The sequence below is a fragment of the Pan troglodytes genome, chromosome 3 (assembly GCF_028858775.2).
Source record: "Pan troglodytes isolate AG18354 chromosome 3, NHGRI_mPanTro3-v2.0_pri, whole genome shotgun sequence".
In the NCBI taxonomy this organism is placed as follows: domain Eukaryota; kingdom Metazoa; phylum Chordata; class Mammalia; order Primates; family Hominidae; genus Pan; species Pan troglodytes.
Genome location: NC_072401.2, coordinates 173485003 through 173506673, shown reverse-complemented (window position 1 = coordinate 173506673; position 21671 = coordinate 173485003). Strand labels below are relative to the sequence as shown.

At 35.8% G+C, this 21671-nt stretch overlaps 2 protein-coding genes across 2 annotated transcripts in view; one reads left to right on the top strand and one right to left on the bottom strand.

Annotated features, from left to right (window-relative positions):
• Positions 1 to 19978, bottom strand: part of GALNTL6 (polypeptide N-acetylgalactosaminyltransferase like 6) — a 1233774-nt gene extending 1213796 nt beyond the window's left edge. The window contains exons 1-2 of the mRNA XM_001155128.8: positions 19593 to 19978; positions 18865 to 19171 (exon numbers count right to left, since the gene is read on the bottom strand). Coding sequence (XP_001155128.1) covers positions 18865 to 19002 — 138 coding nt within the window. The 5' untranslated portion in view covers positions 19003 to 19171; positions 19593 to 19978. The remainder of the gene's footprint in view (positions 1 to 18864; positions 19172 to 19592) is intronic.
• A 177-nt stretch (positions 19979 to 20155) lies between these two features.
• On the top strand, positions 20156 to 21445 carry LOC104006276 (uncharacterized). The gene has a single exon (XM_009448578.3). It carries the CDS (start codon positions 20394 to 20396, stop codon positions 20883 to 20885), a length of 492 nt encoding a protein of 163 aa, XP_009446853.1. The 5' UTR covers positions 20156 to 20393; the 3' UTR covers positions 20886 to 21445.
• The last annotated feature ends 226 nt before the right edge of the window (positions 21446 to 21671 follow it).

Genomic DNA, 21671 nt, shown 5'->3' with positions numbered 1-21671 from the left:
AGAGCAGAAGAGTGGAAATAAAATTTCTTTTTACCATAGTTTACAAACAAATTTTACATAACATTCAAAATGTGACTATGACCCTGAACCATAAAAACTCAAAAAAATGCAGAATCTACTACTAGAAAAGAAAATGACTGAAAAGTCATAATAATTAAGATTTTAGCCAGGTATTTTGGTTGTTAATGAGAGAATAAGATCATTTTTCCTTTGATTCTATTTTGTTCTTAATATTAGCATCTTCAAAAACTTCTGGCTAAACATTAAGTGTGCTTAACAAATTAAAATTGGAATAAGATATTTAAAAACCAAGAATGCATTCACAGATACCATTTGTTGTCAGCAATAATATTTATAATAAAATATAAATTCATAAAAAATATTAAACACCAGTCAATAGCAATTCATTGAGCATCCCTTGTCCATTATGATAAGCAATTTATACTTTACTTCACATTCATAAAAAAGAAAGCTGCTTTTAATACTATACCCTAGATGTCATATATAATTTTGTCCATTTACATACTTTTAATATTGCTTAGTACAGCACTAATCAAGCCACACGTGAAATAGGCCTTAGGGTAGAATCATCAAAATCAGGTTTTGACCATTCCATGATATTTTATATTGATTAAAATTAGCATTTAAGGCTGCTTAAAAGTGGAAAAATTGTTCACAAATGTCTGACTTCCAGGATGTATAATCAAATGAAGGTAATTTAAACATTTTGCTCTAATGATGGAAGGACTTGGAAGCTTATTGAATGTTTATGTTTGTCTAGAAATACACAGTTGGCAGCGTGTAATGCTTACCACCAGCTAGTCTAGACCTACTTACCTTTTATCCTTTGACTTTATGACTCTTTTGCTTGGGCTCATAAATAATAAAAATCAATATTATTAATGAATCTTAGGTGATGTTTTTGTTAGTCATGGCTCAATACTTTGTACTTACTCAAATAAAACCAATAAACCAGGGAATAATACGATGTTTAATAAAATGAGAAATGATAATTTTATTTTATTTTATATTCTTATTTTTTATTCTATACTTTTTTTTGCAATGTATTCACATGCCTATTGTTCTTGACAATGGAACAAATTATATAAGTAGATATAGAAATATTATCTATCTATCTATCTACCTATCTACCTCCCTATCTATCTATTCAATGTCACTAGTGCTGGAAGAAAAATACTATCCAAAACTTGCCATAAACAAGACAATAAAAAGTAGATATGAAAACAAGAACATATTAAATAAATTGATTCATGAGATAAATAATTGTAAATAGGAATATCCTGCCCAATTTAAAGTTTGAGATACAAAAAAAATTAAAAGACTGAAAACATATATAGATCAGATTACTATTTTATATTTATAATAATAGCAAATATTGGTGGCAAATATTTGACTGTTTTACCTGAATGATAATATTTTAAAAATATATTATTTTAAAAAATTTCATTAGAATCTTTACATTTCATCAGTAAAATGAAAATGAAAACCAATTTCCATGGAAAATATCATAGGGAATTGGCATTGTGTATAACTACATAAAATATAATAAATTTATCAATTATCCAGATCAAAGATATTATCATAAGACAAGGACAGATTGTGTCTCAAATAAGTAGAAATATGTAACTGGATATACTTACAGGAACTACATACAAACATATAAAGTATTAAAAATAAAAAAATACTTTTGTGTCCAAAACAGGGTAGTTACTTAAAAGTGTATCCACGTATTTTCTTATAATATTAAAATGATACCCATGGACATATTTTTGTTAGGTAACACCATTAGAAAGTTATGTTTTAGCATACAAATATTATGACACAAAACAATGTGCAATGTCATGTATAATTTTTGTTTAATTGTATCTGTAAATGATATTTTTATTAATGAATGCCTTTGAGCTGGTAACATTAAGGAAAAAGACCCAGTTTAAACAACTCCAATACTTCTGAACATCTTTTTCTATTTGAATCTAGCCAATAAACCTTCTTTTATTGAAAACCATTTTCATACACTATTGAAATGAACACAAAAGCAAGTGAAATGAAAGAAGGTCAAAGCTAGGTAAAAAGTAGATAGAAATGTCAGAATGAAAAGTTTAAAAATTAAAAGTTGACCGTAGTGCTAGTACAAACAAGAGGAGATATAATTAATGTGCTTGATGTAATTTAGCATTATGAGAAAAGTTGTAGAATCATTTCACCAAACACAATGTTATTTAATTATCATAACAGTAAGACATTTTTCCCCAAGACACTGCATTTAATATGCCTCTACCAAATAAAGCTTGTCATATCTATTCCAGCTCCTATAAATTTTCCTAATCTCTTTCGCATGTTTTACCTTTGAATTTTCTCCCTTTCTCTCCTTGCTTCTACATTTCTGCTACGTGACTGCTAATTAAAATGAACCTAACTCAAGGTAGATTTCCTTAAAAAGAGTGGGGGTTGTTCAAAGGAGGACTTGTGCTGGAGAATCAAACTAATAGAAGTCTTAAGGTCTGAAGCATTCAAATTAAAATAAGCCCCTTGAAATATACCAGTCTATATTCCCAAAATTACTTCTTTTAATGAAGTGTGCTGCTTCATGGTCACTTGTATTGTGTATTAATGAACTCAGTCAACCACATGCTTTTTTTAAAGATTAGTAAAGTTTTAAAAATAAGCTTTTCCTAAATTGCCGTGGTAGTTATTTAAATGTAAACACACATTGTGCCTACACATTTTATAGTAAATGTTATACAACAGAAATTGCATAATTGAAGAAAGAGCAAATTCAATGGTTGTATTTTGTTTTTTATGTTATCATTGGCTTATTTGGCTGTGACAGTCTTCTTTTTAATAAAGTTATTTAAATAATCCATATCTTCTATAGCATAGTCAGAGGTCAATATGTCTGATGAAATCTTACAATGTTCAGTATCAAGATCAGTCAAGTCTTGACATAATAGCATATTTAGTCAGGATAAGGTTGACAGAACAAAAATATGCAAATGGAACATTAATTCATGAGTATGACAACTGTTTACTTGCTTATATTCATATGTGTTTGGCAGTACCTATATGATATTTATACATATTTGGATTGTGTATACTCTTATTTTTTCTATACATATAGCTCAACTCAAATAAATTCAATATGTAAAAGACAACTTTTTGACACTTAATTATTTCAAGAAATATTTATCAAGTACTTAATTTGTGGTCAGATAATGCTAAGCACTCTAAGTAAAAAGAGGAAAAAAGATAGACAATTCCTGATTGTATGAGCTTCCTGGGATTGCTGTAGCCAATCTCCACAAACTAGGCAGCTTAAAACTACAAAAGTTAATTCTTCCATAGTTCAGGAGACCAGAAATCTGAAATCAAGGTGTTGGCAGGGATGCACTACCTCTGGAAGTTCTATTAGAGAATCCTTCCTTGCCTCTTCCAGCTCTGGTGGTTGTTGGCATTTCTTGAGTTCTTTGGCTTGTGGCCACATCACTCTAATTCCTGCCTTCGTCTGCACATTGCCTTCTCCTTGGTATCTGTCTGACTTACCACTGCATCATTGTAATCTCTGCCTCTGTCTTCATATCTCATCTACATATTCTGTCTGTGTCTTTTAATCTGTTCATCAAATTCCCCAGTATGTCTTTTGTAAGAAGACTTGTGATTGAATTTAGGGCCCAAAATTTAGGGCAGATAATCTAGAATGACCTCTGCATTTTAAGATCTTCAAATTAATTACATTTGCAATAACCATTTTTCCAAATAAGATAATACTCACAGGTTTCAGGGATTAGTACATGAGCATATCTTCTTAGGTGCCACCATTCTACCCACTAGTATGTTTAAGAAACTTACTGATCAATAGAGAATAAACTACCTAAACAGGTAGTTGATATTCAGACTGATAAGTACCATTATAAGGGCAGAAAAAGAAAATATAACATCAAACTGTTGTATCTAATGCAAACATGGGAGATTAGGAAAGTTTCCCAGAGACCGCTTGATGAAAAGTAGAAATTAACCAGGCAAAACTGCAGAGAAAATATCTTCAAATTCCAGGGGGAAAAAGTATGATACTCCCAGGAAACTAAAAGAAGCTCAAAATGGTTGAGGCTTAGGGAGTCTTGGCAGTGAAATAGTGATCAATCGGATGTGGGTGCATATCAAGAAGACTCGGGGTAAGCTGTATCAAAGAAATCAAGCTTTTATCTGAAGGTGTAAGAGTCCAATAAAGAGATTTTAGACTGGAGTAGCCTGCTCAGTTAAGCACCTTGGATAAACAGCTCTGGCTGCTGTGAGGGTGAACTTGAGAGCAAGCTGGTGGCAGAGTATCCTTCTGAGGGTGTCTCACAGAAATCCAGTAAAGTTTTTAAGGTGATCCCAACTAGGACACTCACAAGGGGTGTAACGAGACGTGGATGAATTCAAGAAAGAGATTGTAGGAAGCACTGCTAGTACAGTTGACCATTGAAAAGTGCTGGGGCTAGGGATATTGACCCCTTGTGCACTCAAAAATCTGCATGTAACTTTCATCTTAACTACTAATAGCCTACTTTTGACCAGTGGCTTTACCAATAAAAGAAACTGTCAATTAATGCATATTTTGCATGTTATGTGCGTTATATACTCTATTACAGTAAAGTAAGCTAGAGAAAATAAAATGTTATTAAGAAAGTCATGAGGGGGTGGGCATGGTGGTTCACACGTGTAATTCCAGCATTTTGAGAGGCCCAGGCAGAAGGATCACTTGTGGTCAGGAGTTCGAGACCAGCCTGATCTCGAACAACCAGACCATAGTGAAACCCTGTCTCAACTAAAAATACAAAGATTAGCTAGGCCCAGTAGCATGTGCCTGTAGTCCCAGCTACTTGGGAGGCTGAGGCCAGAGAATCGTTTGAACTTGGGAGGCAGAAGAAGTTGCAGTAAGCAGAGATTGAGCCACTGCACTCCAGCCTGGGCGATGGAGGGAGACTCCATCTAACAAACAAACAAACAACAAAAAAGGCATGAGGAAGAGAAAAGACATGTAGCGTACTGCATTGTGTTTATCAATACCATAAGTTTGTTTCGTTTGTTTATAAGATGAATTGTCTGAAGTGGCAGGCAACTGCAGCTGTGGACTTCCATCTATGGTACGTATCAAACAACTCTACTTTGTCTTGTAATGTCATGACTCTTCTCTGCTTCTTGGGAGTACTTCCAGCATCACTAGTGGTAATTTGGGTCCCATGGTGCTATTCAAGGTTATGGTTTTACACTAAGCATGGCCAGAAATATGAGAGAATTGTGATATCATGTTTTACTGAGATAGCGATTTACTAGACAGATGAACTGCTCACTTCTCCAAGTGATTAGCATCACACAGTGTTTTAAGCAGATGCTCGTGATACTTGAACCCACTGTAATAGCACAAGGAGTGGCTATGAAATTCCTGCAGTAGTACAGTACGTATTACAGTTAATTTCATGCAATTATAATCCAATACTGCATCTTTATATTTGTTTACATTTCTTTTGATTGTGAATGGTGCCAGGTATGGTCTGTAAGTGTATTATAACTTGTGATAATCTTTTTACTTTTTATAATAGATTTTTGTGTATTTTTATGGTAGCACATAAAATAGACTAGTACCTACATATATTTTATGCATTTGTAACATAACTTTTTTTATATTACTAGACTACATGGTTTGTCTGCAAGCTTTTTTCAAATTTTCTGAAAATCTCCAAAAAAATTCCAATGTATTTATTGAAAAAAATCCACATGTAAGTGTACCTATGCAGTTCAAACCTATGTTTAAGGGTCAACTATACTTAGCATTCAATTGAATCTGAGAGTAAAGATAATGAAGGTACGGAAGACAGTGATCACCTTTCAGCTTGAACGCTGGAATAGTATCCAGGTTACTTCCTTTAGATAAGATAAGATAAGATACAGAGAAGGAGGAAAGGTATAGGGAATGAAAGGAATTTAATTTCAGACTTCTAAAATTTCAAATATCTGTTTCTAGATTTTAGCTTCATATGTGGTTCATATCGTAAGGAGGGAGATTTGGATTAGAGAAAATAATCTGGGAGTCAACAACCTAAATTTGATAACTGAAATTCTGAAGGCTTGTGAGTGATGGTCCCAGGGAGAGTGCAGAACAAGAAGTAATTGTACAAACACCTGTGAAATTACATAATTCAAACTTAAAGTTGTTGGAACTTTAAATTTTCTGAGCCTTGAGAAGAGTATGGCTATGCGCCCTGAGTCACAGAGCATGCGGTTGCAACTTCTACCTTTTTCCTGTAAATAATTAAGACCAATTAATTATTTCCTGTAAATAATTAAGTGGCCGTCATAAGATCCCCTTAGATCATTGCCTCTATTCACAGAGTAATAAAGTAATCTTCCTTGTAATGTAGCAGTCTGTAATCAATCAAATAGCTGTGGCATATGCACTAGTCTTGTATGGCAAATGTGACCTTGTTGGAACTTTTTTATCTCTGCCTATATAAAGTGTAACCTTAAGTTCTCCACTTTGGAACACTGATCCCATTCATTTGGAGTCCATGTTTCCAGGTGGCTGTTCTCAAGTTTTGCATTTGAATAAACTCTATACTTAATAGTTTCTGAATCTCATTATTTAAGGTTGACACTCCCGATGAGCATATTTTTAGGAAAAGAACACAAGTAGGAGTCTGTAAAGGACACTGGTAAATGTACGTGGTATGGGTGTTGGTTGGGAATGGCAGTGAAGACAGAAAAATTAAAATAGGGGTGTGCACCGAGAAGCCTGAATTACCAGCACACACCACTTGATGTTTTCCTGTTCTACTCTCTTTTCTGTCTTCCAAAAGCTACTTTTTCCAATCCCTTCTCCCCTCAAATCTCCTACCTCACCACCTCTTTTCAGATGAAGAAGACCGTTTTCAGTAGGAGTGTTAAGCTAATTTCTAACAAGTAATACGACTAATGATATGCGGCTTTGAAACAACTAACTAGAGATTGCTGATGATATTGGCGAAAGGGGTTAATGCAGATTAGCAGGAGTCAGATTCAGCCTGAGGTGGGTAGAAACGGAAAGTCAGGAATGACTCCCCTACCCCCTCCAATAGGGGGAGAAACCTCAGCATGTTTAAATATTATTGTGAGGGATGTTTTGAGAGGAAAAGGCTGAAAATAAATGAATGAGAAGAAAAACAAAATATGTGGACGTTCCTAAAGAAAGTTGTGATTCATAGTCTGGATAGAGGTTCCATATTTATCTTAAAGCTAGAGATGTTTTTCCATAGTAACAGGAGGCAAGTAGAGAATTGGGAAAACACCCATGCAAATGGCAGTGCTTTCTGGTTTTATGACATGAGTCGTGGTTCTCCCCAAATGAAAATCCTATACTCACAGTGAAAGATGAAGGAAGGCTACCTGCTAAGCATAATAAAAGAGGTGGTGGCACGGGAGATTTGAAGAGAGAAAGAAGATTGGAAAAAGCAGTTTCCGAAAACGACGAAGAGAGCTGAATAGGAAAATGTGGAATGATTCTTTTCAGGTAGTTTATGTTTCACTGTACCAGTTTATACTTTTAACTTGTGAAAGATTGTTTCTGTTAAGGTGACACAACTAAGCTATATTTACTTTCTGGTTGCGTAGTTTGGAATAAACTGACAGGTCCCAGCATTACAGACAAACCAATGACAACAAAGAGCAATAGCAGAAGACTTGAGCTAAAAAATATTTCTCACATCACACACATTCTAATAGTTGGAAACACGGTTATGTTCAACAGAATGTTTTTTACGAAGCAAAAGATTCAAGTTTTTGAAGTGTCTCATCTTTCATCTATTCATCGGGCTAATAATTGATCCAATCAGTCCCTATGTGAAACTTGTCTTTTAAAGGAAAAGGAGGAAAAGAAAAGGCTCTAAGAAGTTGGGAAGATGAGAGAAGAGGTGTAAAGTGATAGACTTGCTTGTATTTCTGCACTTTTCTTGAACTCTATCTATTGGTTTCCCTGATGCTTATTTTCCTCTCTGTATTTCGTATATTAGAACTCAAGATCTTTGTCGTGGAATGCCAAAGATCTTCCAAAAAATGTAATTTCCTTTGGCTTGTGAAAGAAAAATTAAAAGTTTCTACGTAAGTTAAGAGGGGGGACAATTCCATTACATAGTTGTTAATCTGACACCATTCTGCTAGGCTATCTGAAAAATGGTAAAATTCACTCAGCTAGGGAACAGAAGCATTTTTATCTTCCCCCATCACTTAATTTTACACAGCTTTCCATTCCCCTGTCTTTCCGGCCAGCTGGTTTCTTGGAAGCACTAGAAGAGGGCGTGAGAAAGCACTTCCTTCATCAAATTACTCAACTATGGTCTCCAGCCGCATTATTCTTGATTTTTCCAATTCTACCTGACTGTTGGATGCAACCAGAACAACAACGTTAAAACTCAAGTTAGATGAAATAATAAAGTATTCAGCCCTAAAGACATTCTTTGAGAATTGTCTTTGGCAACTAGACTGATTTAATGACACAATTTAAAAGATTGTTTTTTCCCTGAGGGCAGAATACATGTTCAGAAATTAACACCATGTAGTAAGAACAGAACTAAAAATATGAGGGGAAAGGTCATCAAAATAGCATTCGTTGTTCATTGCATATTCTGGGAAGAGCTACATTCTCTGTTGAAATCTAATTTGCTTCTGACAGGTGGGACCACATGAGACCTTGGTTCAAGTTACAAAAACTTTTGAAACAAGTGCCATATTATTTTCTGTATGGGCTAATCAAGAATTTAAAAAGTGAAAGAAGAAGTTAAACATGATTCAAACACTTTTAAAAACTACTTTAAAATGCAAAAATATCAAGAGGCATTGATGGATCTAGAAACAAAAAATAAAAATAAAAATGCAAAAATGTATCCAAAAAGGGAAACATATTCATGATGGTTCATGAAAGAAAGTGTGTGGGAACATGTTTTTTCTCTTTTTCCAATCTTAACTTTCTAGAATTCTAACAAGTAATAATAGGAACATGCTTTTTCTCTTTTTCCAATCTTAATTTTCTAGAATTCTAACAAGTAATAATAGATAACATTTTAAATTGCTTATCATGTACAATCCAGTTTTCTAAGCATTTTATGCAGATTAGCTTATTAAAGCCTTACACCATCTAAATCCATTAGACACTCTTTTTATACTCTTTTTAGAAATGAGAAATCTAAGACACAGGGAAGATAAGTAATTTGTCCAAGGTCTTTGAGTAGTTAAATAATGGAACTGGAACTAACACCAGGGAGTCTGGAGCTAGTGTCCATGCCCTTCACCACTGTGCATATTGACTTTCATAGTTAAATTATTATATCATTTCTTTTGTTGCAATGACCTAGGATATTTCCGATGCAGTTGTAATATATGGTGAACTTCATATAATCTCAATAGTTGATATTGACAGAAAAATCCCTGTACTATCTCGACAAGTTTTTTTAATCTCTTTGCATTTGTAATATAAGATAGTAATATTTATATATATATATATATATAAAATGGATTTGTGTTGAGGACTTAAGAGCAGTTTAATACAGTGTCAGAGAAATGTTAGAAGCTCAATAAATGTGACCTTAAAGTTTATTAATATGTGGACTTTTATTTTTACTTTTATTGTTGTTTTATTATAATCACTTTATCCTTTTATTATGAGTATATTATCTTAATATTTTTTGGCAACTGGATATTAGTTGCAATAAGTACCGCCACCCACCCATCTATCCCCACTTACTATACTACGCTTAAGTACACTCTTGCTTGTTTATTTGTTTGTTTCTTTCACTCTGTGTATCTGGTCATCATCAGCATTTATGTTGACAGGTAGCTTGCTTACTTATTGACAAGGTGGCTGTATGGTTTCCTGACATCTCCTTTCAGTATTATAGTCGTCAATCTTTTTCATAAGATTATATAAACTATAATAAATATCTGATTACCCATTTATCATCTTTCTAGCTAAGACATCTATAATATATATATATGTGTGTCTGTATATATATATACATATATATATATTCACAGTTTATAGACTATTTCAGAAATTTTTAATTACCTCTCTAAAGTAGTAAGATATTTGCATGGGAAAAAAATCTCAGACATCTCTGCCAGGAGAAACATTCAAACTATTAAAAGCACAGACTCTAAATTTACCTTTTGGATAATAACCATTGCTGCTTCTCTCTTTGCTTTATTTCACTTGACTACCTCCATCCTCCTTGGGACTGTCCCCTCAATCTCTCAGGGCATCAGCCTTCTCCTGACTTGTATCTTACCAACCAGGGTCCTACATCCAGCCATTTACATCAATGCTGACCTCACCAGTATCCATTATCCATCTTAAAAATATAAGATATTTTAGTTAAATATTTAGTCTTACCATTTAATCTAGTATAATTTTGTTTAAATTTCTACAATTGTGTGTAACTATAATCAAGAGAATACCAGGAACAAATTATCAAGCCTAATGACATTTTGAAACCCTTAAACAATGTGGCTGTTTACATTGCCAATTAGTTTCTTTTTCTATAAATCCAGAGCTCATGGACTCAAATTCTGTCTTTGTGCCTTCCTTACTTGTGAATTCAGTTATATAGAAGAACCTGTCAATGAATTTGGTGGACGATTAAATCCTAAAGATACAGACGACTTAGAGTGGGACCACATACAATCATCACACAATAACTTACATATTTTTTACCTCTTCTAAACTCTAAATAATTTGAGCATGTATTTATTGTAAAGCCATGTAATCCAGCCTTATATTAAAGTGTATATATGCCTTTTTAAACTAATAGATTAGAACTTAATTGAAAACAGGTTTATGGTTTAATTGCTTATTTCCCTCTGGGTCTATCCCAGTATGGTGCACATATTGCATATCCAAAAATATGGTATCAACAATAAAAGAAAAATTGAGAGTGGTAGATTTTATGTATTTTATTATATCTTTTTTAGGTGTACACAATATTTAAGGTTATTTACTACCTTCAATGGATGTTCTAAAAAGTCAAGAAAGTATAGATTGCTATTTGTAAAGCTTCCCTCATTATTTACCATGTACCAAGCAATTTAAACATACAATCCAATTATTTCTCCTAGCTACCCTATTATGAGGTAATTTTTGTGTTTCCATGTGTGGAACTGAGGTTTAAAGATGTTAAGTAGCATGCCCACAGTTACATACTTCTGTAAGGGATGAGGCCCACATACGAACTTGAAGTATCTGAACTCCCCTTTGCTTAATGCCAACCCTGTGTAATTTCTATAAGAAGAACGGGCACAATGCAATATGTTTTATCTGTCCCCTAATTCTACTGAAAAAAATGCTAACTCCATAAAGTAGCTGAATGATTTTGAGAGTTTTTATTCTACTTTTTAACTTTTTTTCTCCTCGAATAATCCAGCCAAACTCATGGCCAAGATTTAAACAGCAACAACAAAAGCAGTTCTCAGTTTCTTGCCTGTAATTAGTAAGAAGAAAAAAAAATGCTTATATTGACTCATGGACTTTATTTTTATAGGAAATGACAGTAGTCACTACAAAGAAATATTGCCTCTCTTTTTTCTTTTTTTTATTAAAAGCTTCAACTTTTGGATAGTTTTCAATACAATACATCAAGAACTAATTTTAGTAATTTTTGTAATAAACAATAAAAAAATTAAAATTATCAACTTATCCTTAAGTATGAAATCCAAAATGTTAAGAAAAATGCCCTTTTAGTTTCTAAGACTCTATTGGCTTATTCAACAGTCCTCCCTACTAGATTCAACACACCAGTGATGTTGCTCTGCTGTGCTGTCTTGACAATGCCTCTAAAAGAGAAGCCATCTGTAAATATTTATTAAACAAACACTAATTACCTCAGTAAAGGCAATGATTGCTTATAAACACTTGTGTGTAATAAGTATATATATATATATCCGTTAAGCCTTGTTATATGCTGTTAAAGATGCTAAGCATTTAATCCTCATTATAACACTACAAAAAAGGTATTATCACCTGCATTTTACTAATTAAGAAAACTGATCCAGGGAAGAGCCATAAGTTCTTAAATGTCACAACGTACTAAGCCAGAATTTTTAAGCCTAAATAATTTGATTCTAGAGACCACACTCTGACCTAAAAAAGAACAAGACCCAATACTACAGAAATTCTGATATTTCTCCTTAAGTTCAATTGGATTTTCCAGCTGGGGAGACATGTCAGAAATAAGGGCAAAAGGCTAGGAGTGGGGGCTCATGCTTGCAATCCCGGCACTTCGGGAGGCTGAAGTGGGGGGATCTCTTGACACTAGGAGTTGAGACCAGCCTGGGTAACATAGTGAGACCTTGTCGCTACAAAAAAATTTTTTAAAAAAGTTATCCAGGTATCACGGCACCTGCCTGTAGTCCCAGCTACTTGGAAGGCTGAGGCAGGAGGACTGCTTGAGCCCAGGAGACTGAGGCTGCAGCGAGTTACAGTTGCACCACTGCACTCTAGCTGGGGTGGCAGAGTAAGACCTTGTCTTGGGGAAAAATAAATAAACATATGAGGGAAAAGGAAAGGCCACCTCACTAAAACTTATGTGGCATACCTAACAATTTGGTCATTTTTAATATAATGAAAAAATTCAAAATTATTATAATTTTCTCTGGATTTCTAGATTTCAAGTATTGAAATCATAGTCCATGAATATTTGAATACTTGAAATAATTCAAAATTGGCCTTCTTAGCCCTTATTGAGAAACCACCAGTCCTTAAGACAGGTGGTAGCTACTATCATGCTCTATAACAAGCACAATTGTGTTAATTATATTACATTATAACAGTGACTCTCCTATTTATAATCTGTGCCATACTAACAGGCTAAATCCTCATTGTGAGTTTCACACTTGCTAAGTAGATGTAAGCACTTCTAGAGATGGATGCATTTTCTTTATCTTTCTGCATACTTTTCTAGAATACTTCATTTCAATGGTGCTTCAAATTCTCCTACCTACCTATTGTGGATTCAAAGCAATGGAAAAAACAAAAAGTCACAGAAGTTAAAAATATTGCAGAAAACACAACAGATGGGTGGATTTAATTTTTCTTTATAAGTGAAACTATGTATATGGGTATAGGTACCTGTGTATGTCTGTTGCTAAATGAATTAATAAAATGAATACATTTAATTTGAGAGTACCAATAATTCAGTTCACATCTTTTTGCCCTACCACACTGGAAGCAAAAACCTTGGTGGAAACATTGATGTGCTTTACCTTGAATTCATCATTAGCCCTAAATATACCTTTATTTGTTCACCCTCTTTCTGATGCCATTTTGCTTGTTAAGCAGTGACAGACATCAACACATTAGTGAAGAAAGTTAGAGGTCATGATGCCTTGAAGTTTTGTGAATGCTTGTCCTTCTTTACAACCTTTAAATGAACCCTATATAGATATATTTTATGTGTCTAAATACATATTTCCATAGCACACAGGTTTTTTATCTGTTGTTTTTTGTTGTCCATTCAAGCATTACGATTACATTTTGAGATAATTTAGAAATCATTAGCTGTACAGTGAGGTGATAAGGAGAGCAAGTTTAGGATAGTGTGTTTTTACTGTCATCTTCAGAACCTTCCATTTCTTTGCACACTTGCACCTTTGTTTAATAACAGTAATTTTGTAAACACATGCAAATATGAGCAAAAGAAAAGAACATGGTCTCCTTAGATGGTTTTAAAGATCTGAAGTTTCCAGAGCTAAAACTCTTCCCCATAAGCAAGCCAATCAAGGGGGAAATGGGAATACATGATGCACGAAACATATCTAAGTCTGATTCTATATTCCACTTACATCTTCTGATTCCTTCTCATGATTTTAAGTTTTATCTCTGCCTGTAATGTTATTGTTGATATCCCTCAGCTGTCTTTCATTTCTATAAAAATGTTGCAAGGAGAGACATGGCTGCAAACTTTCTAAGGGTTGTCATGGCTACTCCTGACAAACAAACAAAAAAATTCAATCCTTTCTTCTACACCACTTAAACCACTCAACCTTTCTCACCCTTTTCCTATATATTCCAACTTGATTTGGCTCCTTTTATAGGGAAAACTTATAGGAAACTAATTGATTCAGCACAGCTTGTCTAACTCAGAAATGAATAGAGGGGAAAAATTATTTATTTTTTTTTTTCACCAGATTGTGAACAGAAGACTGTGTTTCACACTCTGTCTCCCATGGGGCAATGTGATGAACTAATCATGTAGTGATCTAATTAAGATACTTGTTACAGTGTTCCGTGTGGTGCCACCCTGTAGTGATTCTGAATGGATTTTCCATAAATTCCAGAAAAGGTCCTTTAAAACCCTAATTTAAAATCTACATCTTAGCTAATTAAGAACACTGTGGCTCAAACTAATGTGTCCTTTCATATCTAGGGTATTGATAATGTGCCATCCTGAGTGTAGGTGTAAATTTTTCCTCCTGTCCTTAGCTCTTCCAAACTCTAAGGTATTTGCTAAAAAAGGAAGACAGACATAAATTTTACAGCTTTAGTGATCAGCATGTTAAAAAAAAAATGCCTAAGACAGTTTGCATACACTGGGTACCAATTATCTGATATTTTCATATTTTCATGTTATAAAACAAGTTTTAAAAGCCACTGGAAAAAATATTGTTGTTCAAAAAGAAGGCTCCCCTGCAGTGTAGGGCTGATTAACATTAGATGAGTTAGACAAAGATGCTAAGGTATCCTTTTCAGAATTTTTTTTTAATGGAGGTAAAGTCACATATCTGTCAAGCACAGTTTACAAGACAGAAACAATGCATTACCCCACAATATTTTCCATATATAAGGTGTTAGCTCTCAGGACTTTATTCATCTTGTTATGTGACACACACGAAGAGCCCTACTTTAAAAATAGAAATTCTGAAATTCAAATAAATAACAGGGTTCCACAATTTCAAAGAGACATAGAGGACCTAGGCTTTTTTTTTTTTTAATGTGGTAGAAAATCTAGGACAATATAAGCTTCTAAAATCATTCTGAACAGTTCTGAGAAAGTCTGTTTTAAAATTCTAAGATTTTGGCCCTCATTTTTATTTAAAAAATTGCAAGATCCTCTTCATATTCTAGATATTCTTGAATTATTTCTGTAATTAATATTATTTCCAAGTTACTTGCTAAACTACTATTACAGTTACTTTTTTTGGAATTTGGGGTTTTTAAAAATGTATTTAGGAAAAGAAAGTATTTGGTGCTAGATTTTTTTTCACATATTCTTGAATAAGTGATTAAGAAAAGAGAAATACAATAAGACTGGATATAGTACTTTTGTTCTAAAATATAGCATTATTCTATGTATCATCCTAATTCACAGCTTATGACCTAAATATGTAAGTGGTATTTAATGCAAATACAGCTGAAACAAGAGAAGAGGAGCATTTCAAATGTTTAAACAGAAAAATGAAGCTAAGAATTACTTTACAATGATTATATAGCAATCATTCTCAGCTAAATATATTATCAGTAGATTCTTTTAATATACATATATATTTCTAAATGACATAAAGGAGATACTTATATCATCCCAATAACAAAAAAAGACAAAATTAAGTCAATGGAAAATAACACATCACAATTATAATAATGTAACATCTAAATAAAAATTTAAAAATATAATTTTTATAAAATCTTAAAATCTCAAGAACTTCATATTTATTTCAGTGACTTGATTTCAATTTTGCAGATCCCAAACCATAAAAAACTTTTAATTGTATCGTGTTATTAAAACTGTTATATCGATCCTCTTTGGTTTTCTGAGAGTAAAGGAAAAAGAAAAACTTTGAAATAAATAACTTGGTAATTTTTACGTCCTTGTTTCATTTTCTGCAACATAAATGCAGAAAATTTTAAAATATTAGAAAATTATCTTAAATATTATTTTTAAATGAAGGTCTAGAAAATACAAACAATTAATGTGTAATCACACAGTAGATTAGAGAAAAAAAGTGTTAAATACTAAACATTGTGAAAATTAATCCACATGGTTCCCATCAGTGTTTCCTGTTTCACTTCCCTTTATTTTATTTACTTCAGATTGCAGAATTAGTACAATTTGTACTCAATACTAGATAGAAAAATTATTAATGATATCATCTGCTAAAATATAAATAATGTATATTTTAAAAGAATTAGCCATTCCATAATTTTGAATTTCCATAAATTAAATTATTTCCCTGTAACCTTTTCTAATAATTAAACTATTTAAAACAGTGCAAGTTTTTCAGCTCTTATGACCACTACCACATGATACTCAGAACTAGAACCCTTGGCTGTTTTACACATAAGTACTGTAAAAATAGTTCACTCATTTGGGCACGTGACTTGTTTGACTAGCCTCAGTACTTATTGCTGTCAGTGCTTCGATCTGCACATTATCTTCATCCTCAATATTTTGCAACTTGGGGAGAAATATAGTAATAAATGTGTTCTGGGGAATATTTAGCAATTAACCATGAAAATGTCCTTTAAAAATTAATTGCTAAATAGAAATAACATATTACCCAGTAGCCAAATTATGTTTCAATTTAAAACCTATGTGTTTAGCCACCTTGCTAACATTGCAATATATACATACATTAGCCAAATATTACATCACAATATTAAGCATGTTTTAAAAGTTGCTTTTTATTTGTTCCAATATCAATATTAATGACTTAACTCTTACTTACCCAAAACTTGCTTATTGAGGACAACATATCCTAATTTTCCTTCTAATTATAATAAATAATAGAATAAAACCAATGAAAATGAACTGTTTCTATTTTACAGTGAATTATATTTTTCATTAAGTAATCAATTAATTTCTACCTTTTAAATTTTATTTTTTAATCTATAAAAAGTATTAGTTTTAAAACCATTATTTAGGTAATATTAAAGTAGATGACTGACATTCATTTTGGGGCTTATTTTCTTCCCCACTTGGTTTCAAAGACTTTACATAGAGTTATTAAACTGGAATGTCATACAATATCCATCAATTTCAGTTATTTATTCTACAGTATACGAAAATTCTCTTTCCCCATGTCTTTTATACCCATTACTTTATTACCTGAAATTAAGTATCATTTGCACTACAGAAGAACCAGAAATAAGGAAACAGTCAATTATTATAATGACAGATCAGAGAGTTAAACTGTCACAGTTTTTTTTTTCTGCTATTAGACAAACAATTTTCTCATTAAGGGTCAAAATTAATAGAGTCAATGTGAAGGTTGTAAGAATCTCATTAATAAAATTAATTAGCGCTTTATGTTAGCTATACCAGCAAATACTTCAGATGGTTATTGTTAATTGAATTAGCAAATTTCAAGAAAAAATAATTTTGCCTTTCCTGTTTTACCAGCATGGAGTGGAGATTTTACATAATAGCATATTGACTACTAAAGTTATTAAAATCCTGTTTTACATCAAGGGTTGAATGATGTAAATAAGAACAAAAAAAGTTTCACATCCAAAGTGTCCATCTTCTTTTTTTCACTGGAATGACAAAACAGAATATACTTCAAACCAAAGTTGAATTCCTATTAGAAAGGATAATAAATATTAACAACTAAATGAAAATATGTCAACATTTTTCCTCAAAATAACAATCCACTAAAAATCCATGGACAACTCATTCTCTTTAAAGTTTAGAGACTGGTAATGATTTCTTGTCATAATGAAAAAGCAGATTACCTCTTTATATTGCACAACTAACCACTGTGCAAAAAGAATATTAAACTTCATTAAGTATAAGAGCAAATATTTAATGGCCATTACTATATATTGCTGTTTTCCAGGAATGGACTACTTCAACATTTTCTATGTGTGGAAGGTACAGAGTGTTCATGGGTGATGACCCTTGAAATTAAGAATATTAATATTCCAAGGTGATGCACAGGACTAACTGAAAAAGTGGTTTATCAATATCATGAAGAAGACTGCATTCTGTTGTTAAACATTTAATTACGGAAGCTATTTTATTTATTAACAAACAAGGAATTCGACAACATTGATTTTCATCAACATTTTGGGAAGTCTATTTTGCATTATTGTTCACCAGGGAACACAGTTATTTTGGTCCATGTTAAGTCATGAGGTATATACATACTAATGAGTTACATATTAAGTAGAAAGAAAATATATTATACTACATATCTTTAGTATGGGTGTTTCCAATATGACAGCAAGCTGTTAGCAACATACTGTTATCAAGCGACTGTGAAACGGAATGAACGTCCTTAATAACTCTGCCTGTGTGCCCCATGGCAGCACCTTAGCAACAGGGGAGACGAAAGAGAGACTTTAAGTTTCGACAGGGTAAAAAGCTGTTGCTAAGCAAAATTTACAACCAAAATACTGAAAACCATAGCTTGATTTTTAAAGAACCACTTCACAATCTTAATGATTTAGTTGGCCCAATTCACCTGAACATAGACATGCATGCCAAATGGAAAGCAAAAACCTATCCTTGTCATTAAACTTGCACCTAACCCACTCCCACCTCCATAGCTGAACAGTTACCTTTCATCCACCTCAAGTCAAAATCAACCTAAGACCAATGGTGAAAGATTATCTTCTCTTCTTCTTGACCTGTCTTATCCTTCTTTACTAGTTGTACATGTCACGATGTTACTGGCTGCAATCTTAAAACATCTACTTGCTTAAACCCCAAAGTCTCTAGAGTCTTGTAATAATCAGCTCTGTCAAGACTTGGGGGAAAACCCAAGGCGATCCCACACCGGCTGTCTCGAGTCCCCGCGCGAGGATCACTGCCTTACCAATCCTTCTGTGATCTTTCTCTGGGTGGCACTTACCTGCTGCTCCCCGGGCTCCGCTGACTTCACCAGGTGCTTATCCTTGTACAGAGACCAGAGACCAACGTTAGGCAGGAAAATTAAAGCCACCGTGAACAACAAAGTCATCTGCAGAAATCTCTTCTGTTTCCTCTTCATTGCAAATGGTAACAGAGAAGAAAAGTTAAAGGAGATGGCTCCCTGACTGCTTCTTGTGTTTAATGTCAAATTCCTTTCCTCTCCCCTGCGAAGCACCAGAAACTGAGAAGCTACAAACTTTTGTTGCGTGCTCAGCACCAATCTGCAGGATTCAGAGGGAGTTGGCCATCTGCAGAACAAACGCACAGTTACTTTCCCCCCAGAAAACTATGACGAAGGCATTATCTATTGGCTTAGAAATAAATGACTTGACTAAAGAAATCATTAAGCCCATTGACCTCCATTAATATAAAGCAATAGAGTAAATATGGTCGTTTCATTGACTAAAGGTAAGTTATAAAAAAGTCAACAGCCTGCTAGATACTGAGGTAACTGGGAGTTTTTGTTGCTGTTGTTGTTGTTCGCCCCCCACCCCCTTAGTGTGGGAGGGCTGGTTCGGGGTGGAGCGGGTTAGGAGACAGAACTGAGAGGAACTGGCTCAACCCCTTCAAGTGTCAGGAAGAAAAGTGTCCGCTTTTGACATTGGAACAGCGTCACCTTCTTCGTCTTCCCTGAACATCTTTTCCTGTGCTCCCCTTGGGATAACCCACCTGAACTCAAGTTCAACTCCCTCCGGAGCCAGCTTGCCGGCGGGCTCCACCGGGATCCAGGGACTCGGGATCCGGGCAGAACTCCGGTTCGGATGGAGGTCCACGAACTCCCGGACCCTCGCGCGCTGTCTACACGCTCCTCTGCAGGCAGCGGCTGGGAGCCCCGGGAACCTGGTGGAAAGGAGGCTACAGATGTCAGCGGAGTCCAGCCAGGAAGTGGTGGCGCCGCGACGTCCCTTCCTCGCGCGGTCCTCGGAATGCGATCCTCTGAGAAGTGAGCGCTCTGCCCATCAATCTCGTCCCTTCCCCCGGTGACGCTCTCACGCTCCGCTGTTCATGTTACCATTCTTTTCTGGCAACTGAACGAACCCACAGGACCATCACGAGCACCTAAAGGGCAATATTTTTAAATCTCCTCTTCTCGTAAAGGGGATGGAGGCGGAGAAACCGAAGTCTGTGCTGGGCTTGGAAGCGGACGAGGGCGCTGCGAGGAGGAGCGGAAGGCGGAGATGCGCCGCGGCTGCACACGGTCGCCCGCGCCCCACTCCCCGGCGCCTGCCTTCCGCGGAGACGTCGCTGGTGTCTGCCACGTGCGGCAGCCCGGAGCCCAGGAGGGGAGGGCGGGCCGCCTGGCGGGGGTGGGCAATGCCGCCCGGCCTCCAGACGCTATATAAACAGACCCGGACGCGAGGCAGCGGCGGAGGGCGAGCGTGACGCTGGAGGAGGAGTGGGAGCTCCCAGCCTGCGCGGGTCCTCTCTTTCCCTGCCAGGGCTTTTCCTGGTAATCTGGGACCGACAGGGATGCCAGCACCCCGTCATCTCACCCAAAGGGCGCCAGGCCAGAGATTCCTGGGGAAAAGTCGCCGGCTGCAGGCGGTTGTCCCAGGAATTCCTCCATGGTGCCGGCGGGAGCGCGGCGAGCCGGGGCGCGGCGGCTGCGGGAGGTGGAGGCGACCCGGGACAGGGCCGGTCCCAGGGAGAGGGGATCCCCCGGGCCGCGCGTTCCGCCGTTCAGGCCAGGTAGGGGGTGGGGAAGGAGGAGGAAGAGGATCCCGAAGCAAGACAGAGCTGAGGCTCAGAGTTCTCAGGCAGCAGCTTCTGGAGGACACCGTGGAGACCCAAGGCGGCTTTATTTGGGTCTGCAAATACCCGGGGCCCCGGTTAAGATTTGGCAGGGCCACCCCGCTCCTCCCCCGCCTTGCACGACCGCACTCCGCGCGCCTTGTCACTGCGAGGGCTACCTGTCCTCGCACACTCCTCCGCGATGGCCAGAAAACGTGGGACTCGAGATAAGACTCTGGCAGATGGTACTCCTCCCTCCGCCTAACGTATCAATGCACCAACGCCCCTGACCGCACACTCAGGAACCTGTGGCAGCCTCGCCAAGGGACAGCGTGCCCAGCACCGTGCACTGGGCACTCTTGGATCTGGAGCTCACAACTCCGGAAGGAATGGGGACTTAGATGAGGTGACAGACATGCATGCAATGCAGGCTGAATCCGCCTGTCTGGAGCCAAAAAGAAACGCCATGGTCACCTCTTTGTTACAACCTGGATATGATGCCCACATGCGTGGGGTAGACATGCTTGGGACAGATAAGCCTGTGGACTTCAGACGGTATTTTCTCTTTCCCTTTTTTCTTCTTTCTCGTCCTCATCTCTGTCCCTCCCTCCTTTTCTTCTCGCCCTATCTCTTCCTCCCTTTCTACTCTCTCTCTCTAGTGTCTCACTTGAGAAAGACCTAGATTTGAGTGGGAAGAGTTATGCCTTAAACTGTTCTTATTATAAATTCAAAATGTACTTGAAGAATACAGATCGACTGTATGATTGCATGAATAAAGCGCTATGCTGTAATATTTGTTTTTGTGAATCACTTGAATTTTAAAAGTCTAAAAATATATTTAATAAATGTTGTTGAATGTGTCCTTTATATAAAGACCAATTACCTTTAGATTTTATATAAATGCAACTTAATCTAGAGTGCAAGGGACTTAATTCCTCACCCCCACCCCCACACATACACTATGCCTTTTGTAGTCTGCGTTATTTTCTAACCTTTTTCTCTCTAAGGAAGTGCAGT

Excerpts from the sequence above, each read along its gene's own strand:
- LOC104006276 (XM_009448578.3), top strand. The coding sequence starts at position 20,394 with ATGCCAGCACCCCGTCATCTCACCCAAAGGGCGCCAGGCCAGAGATTC.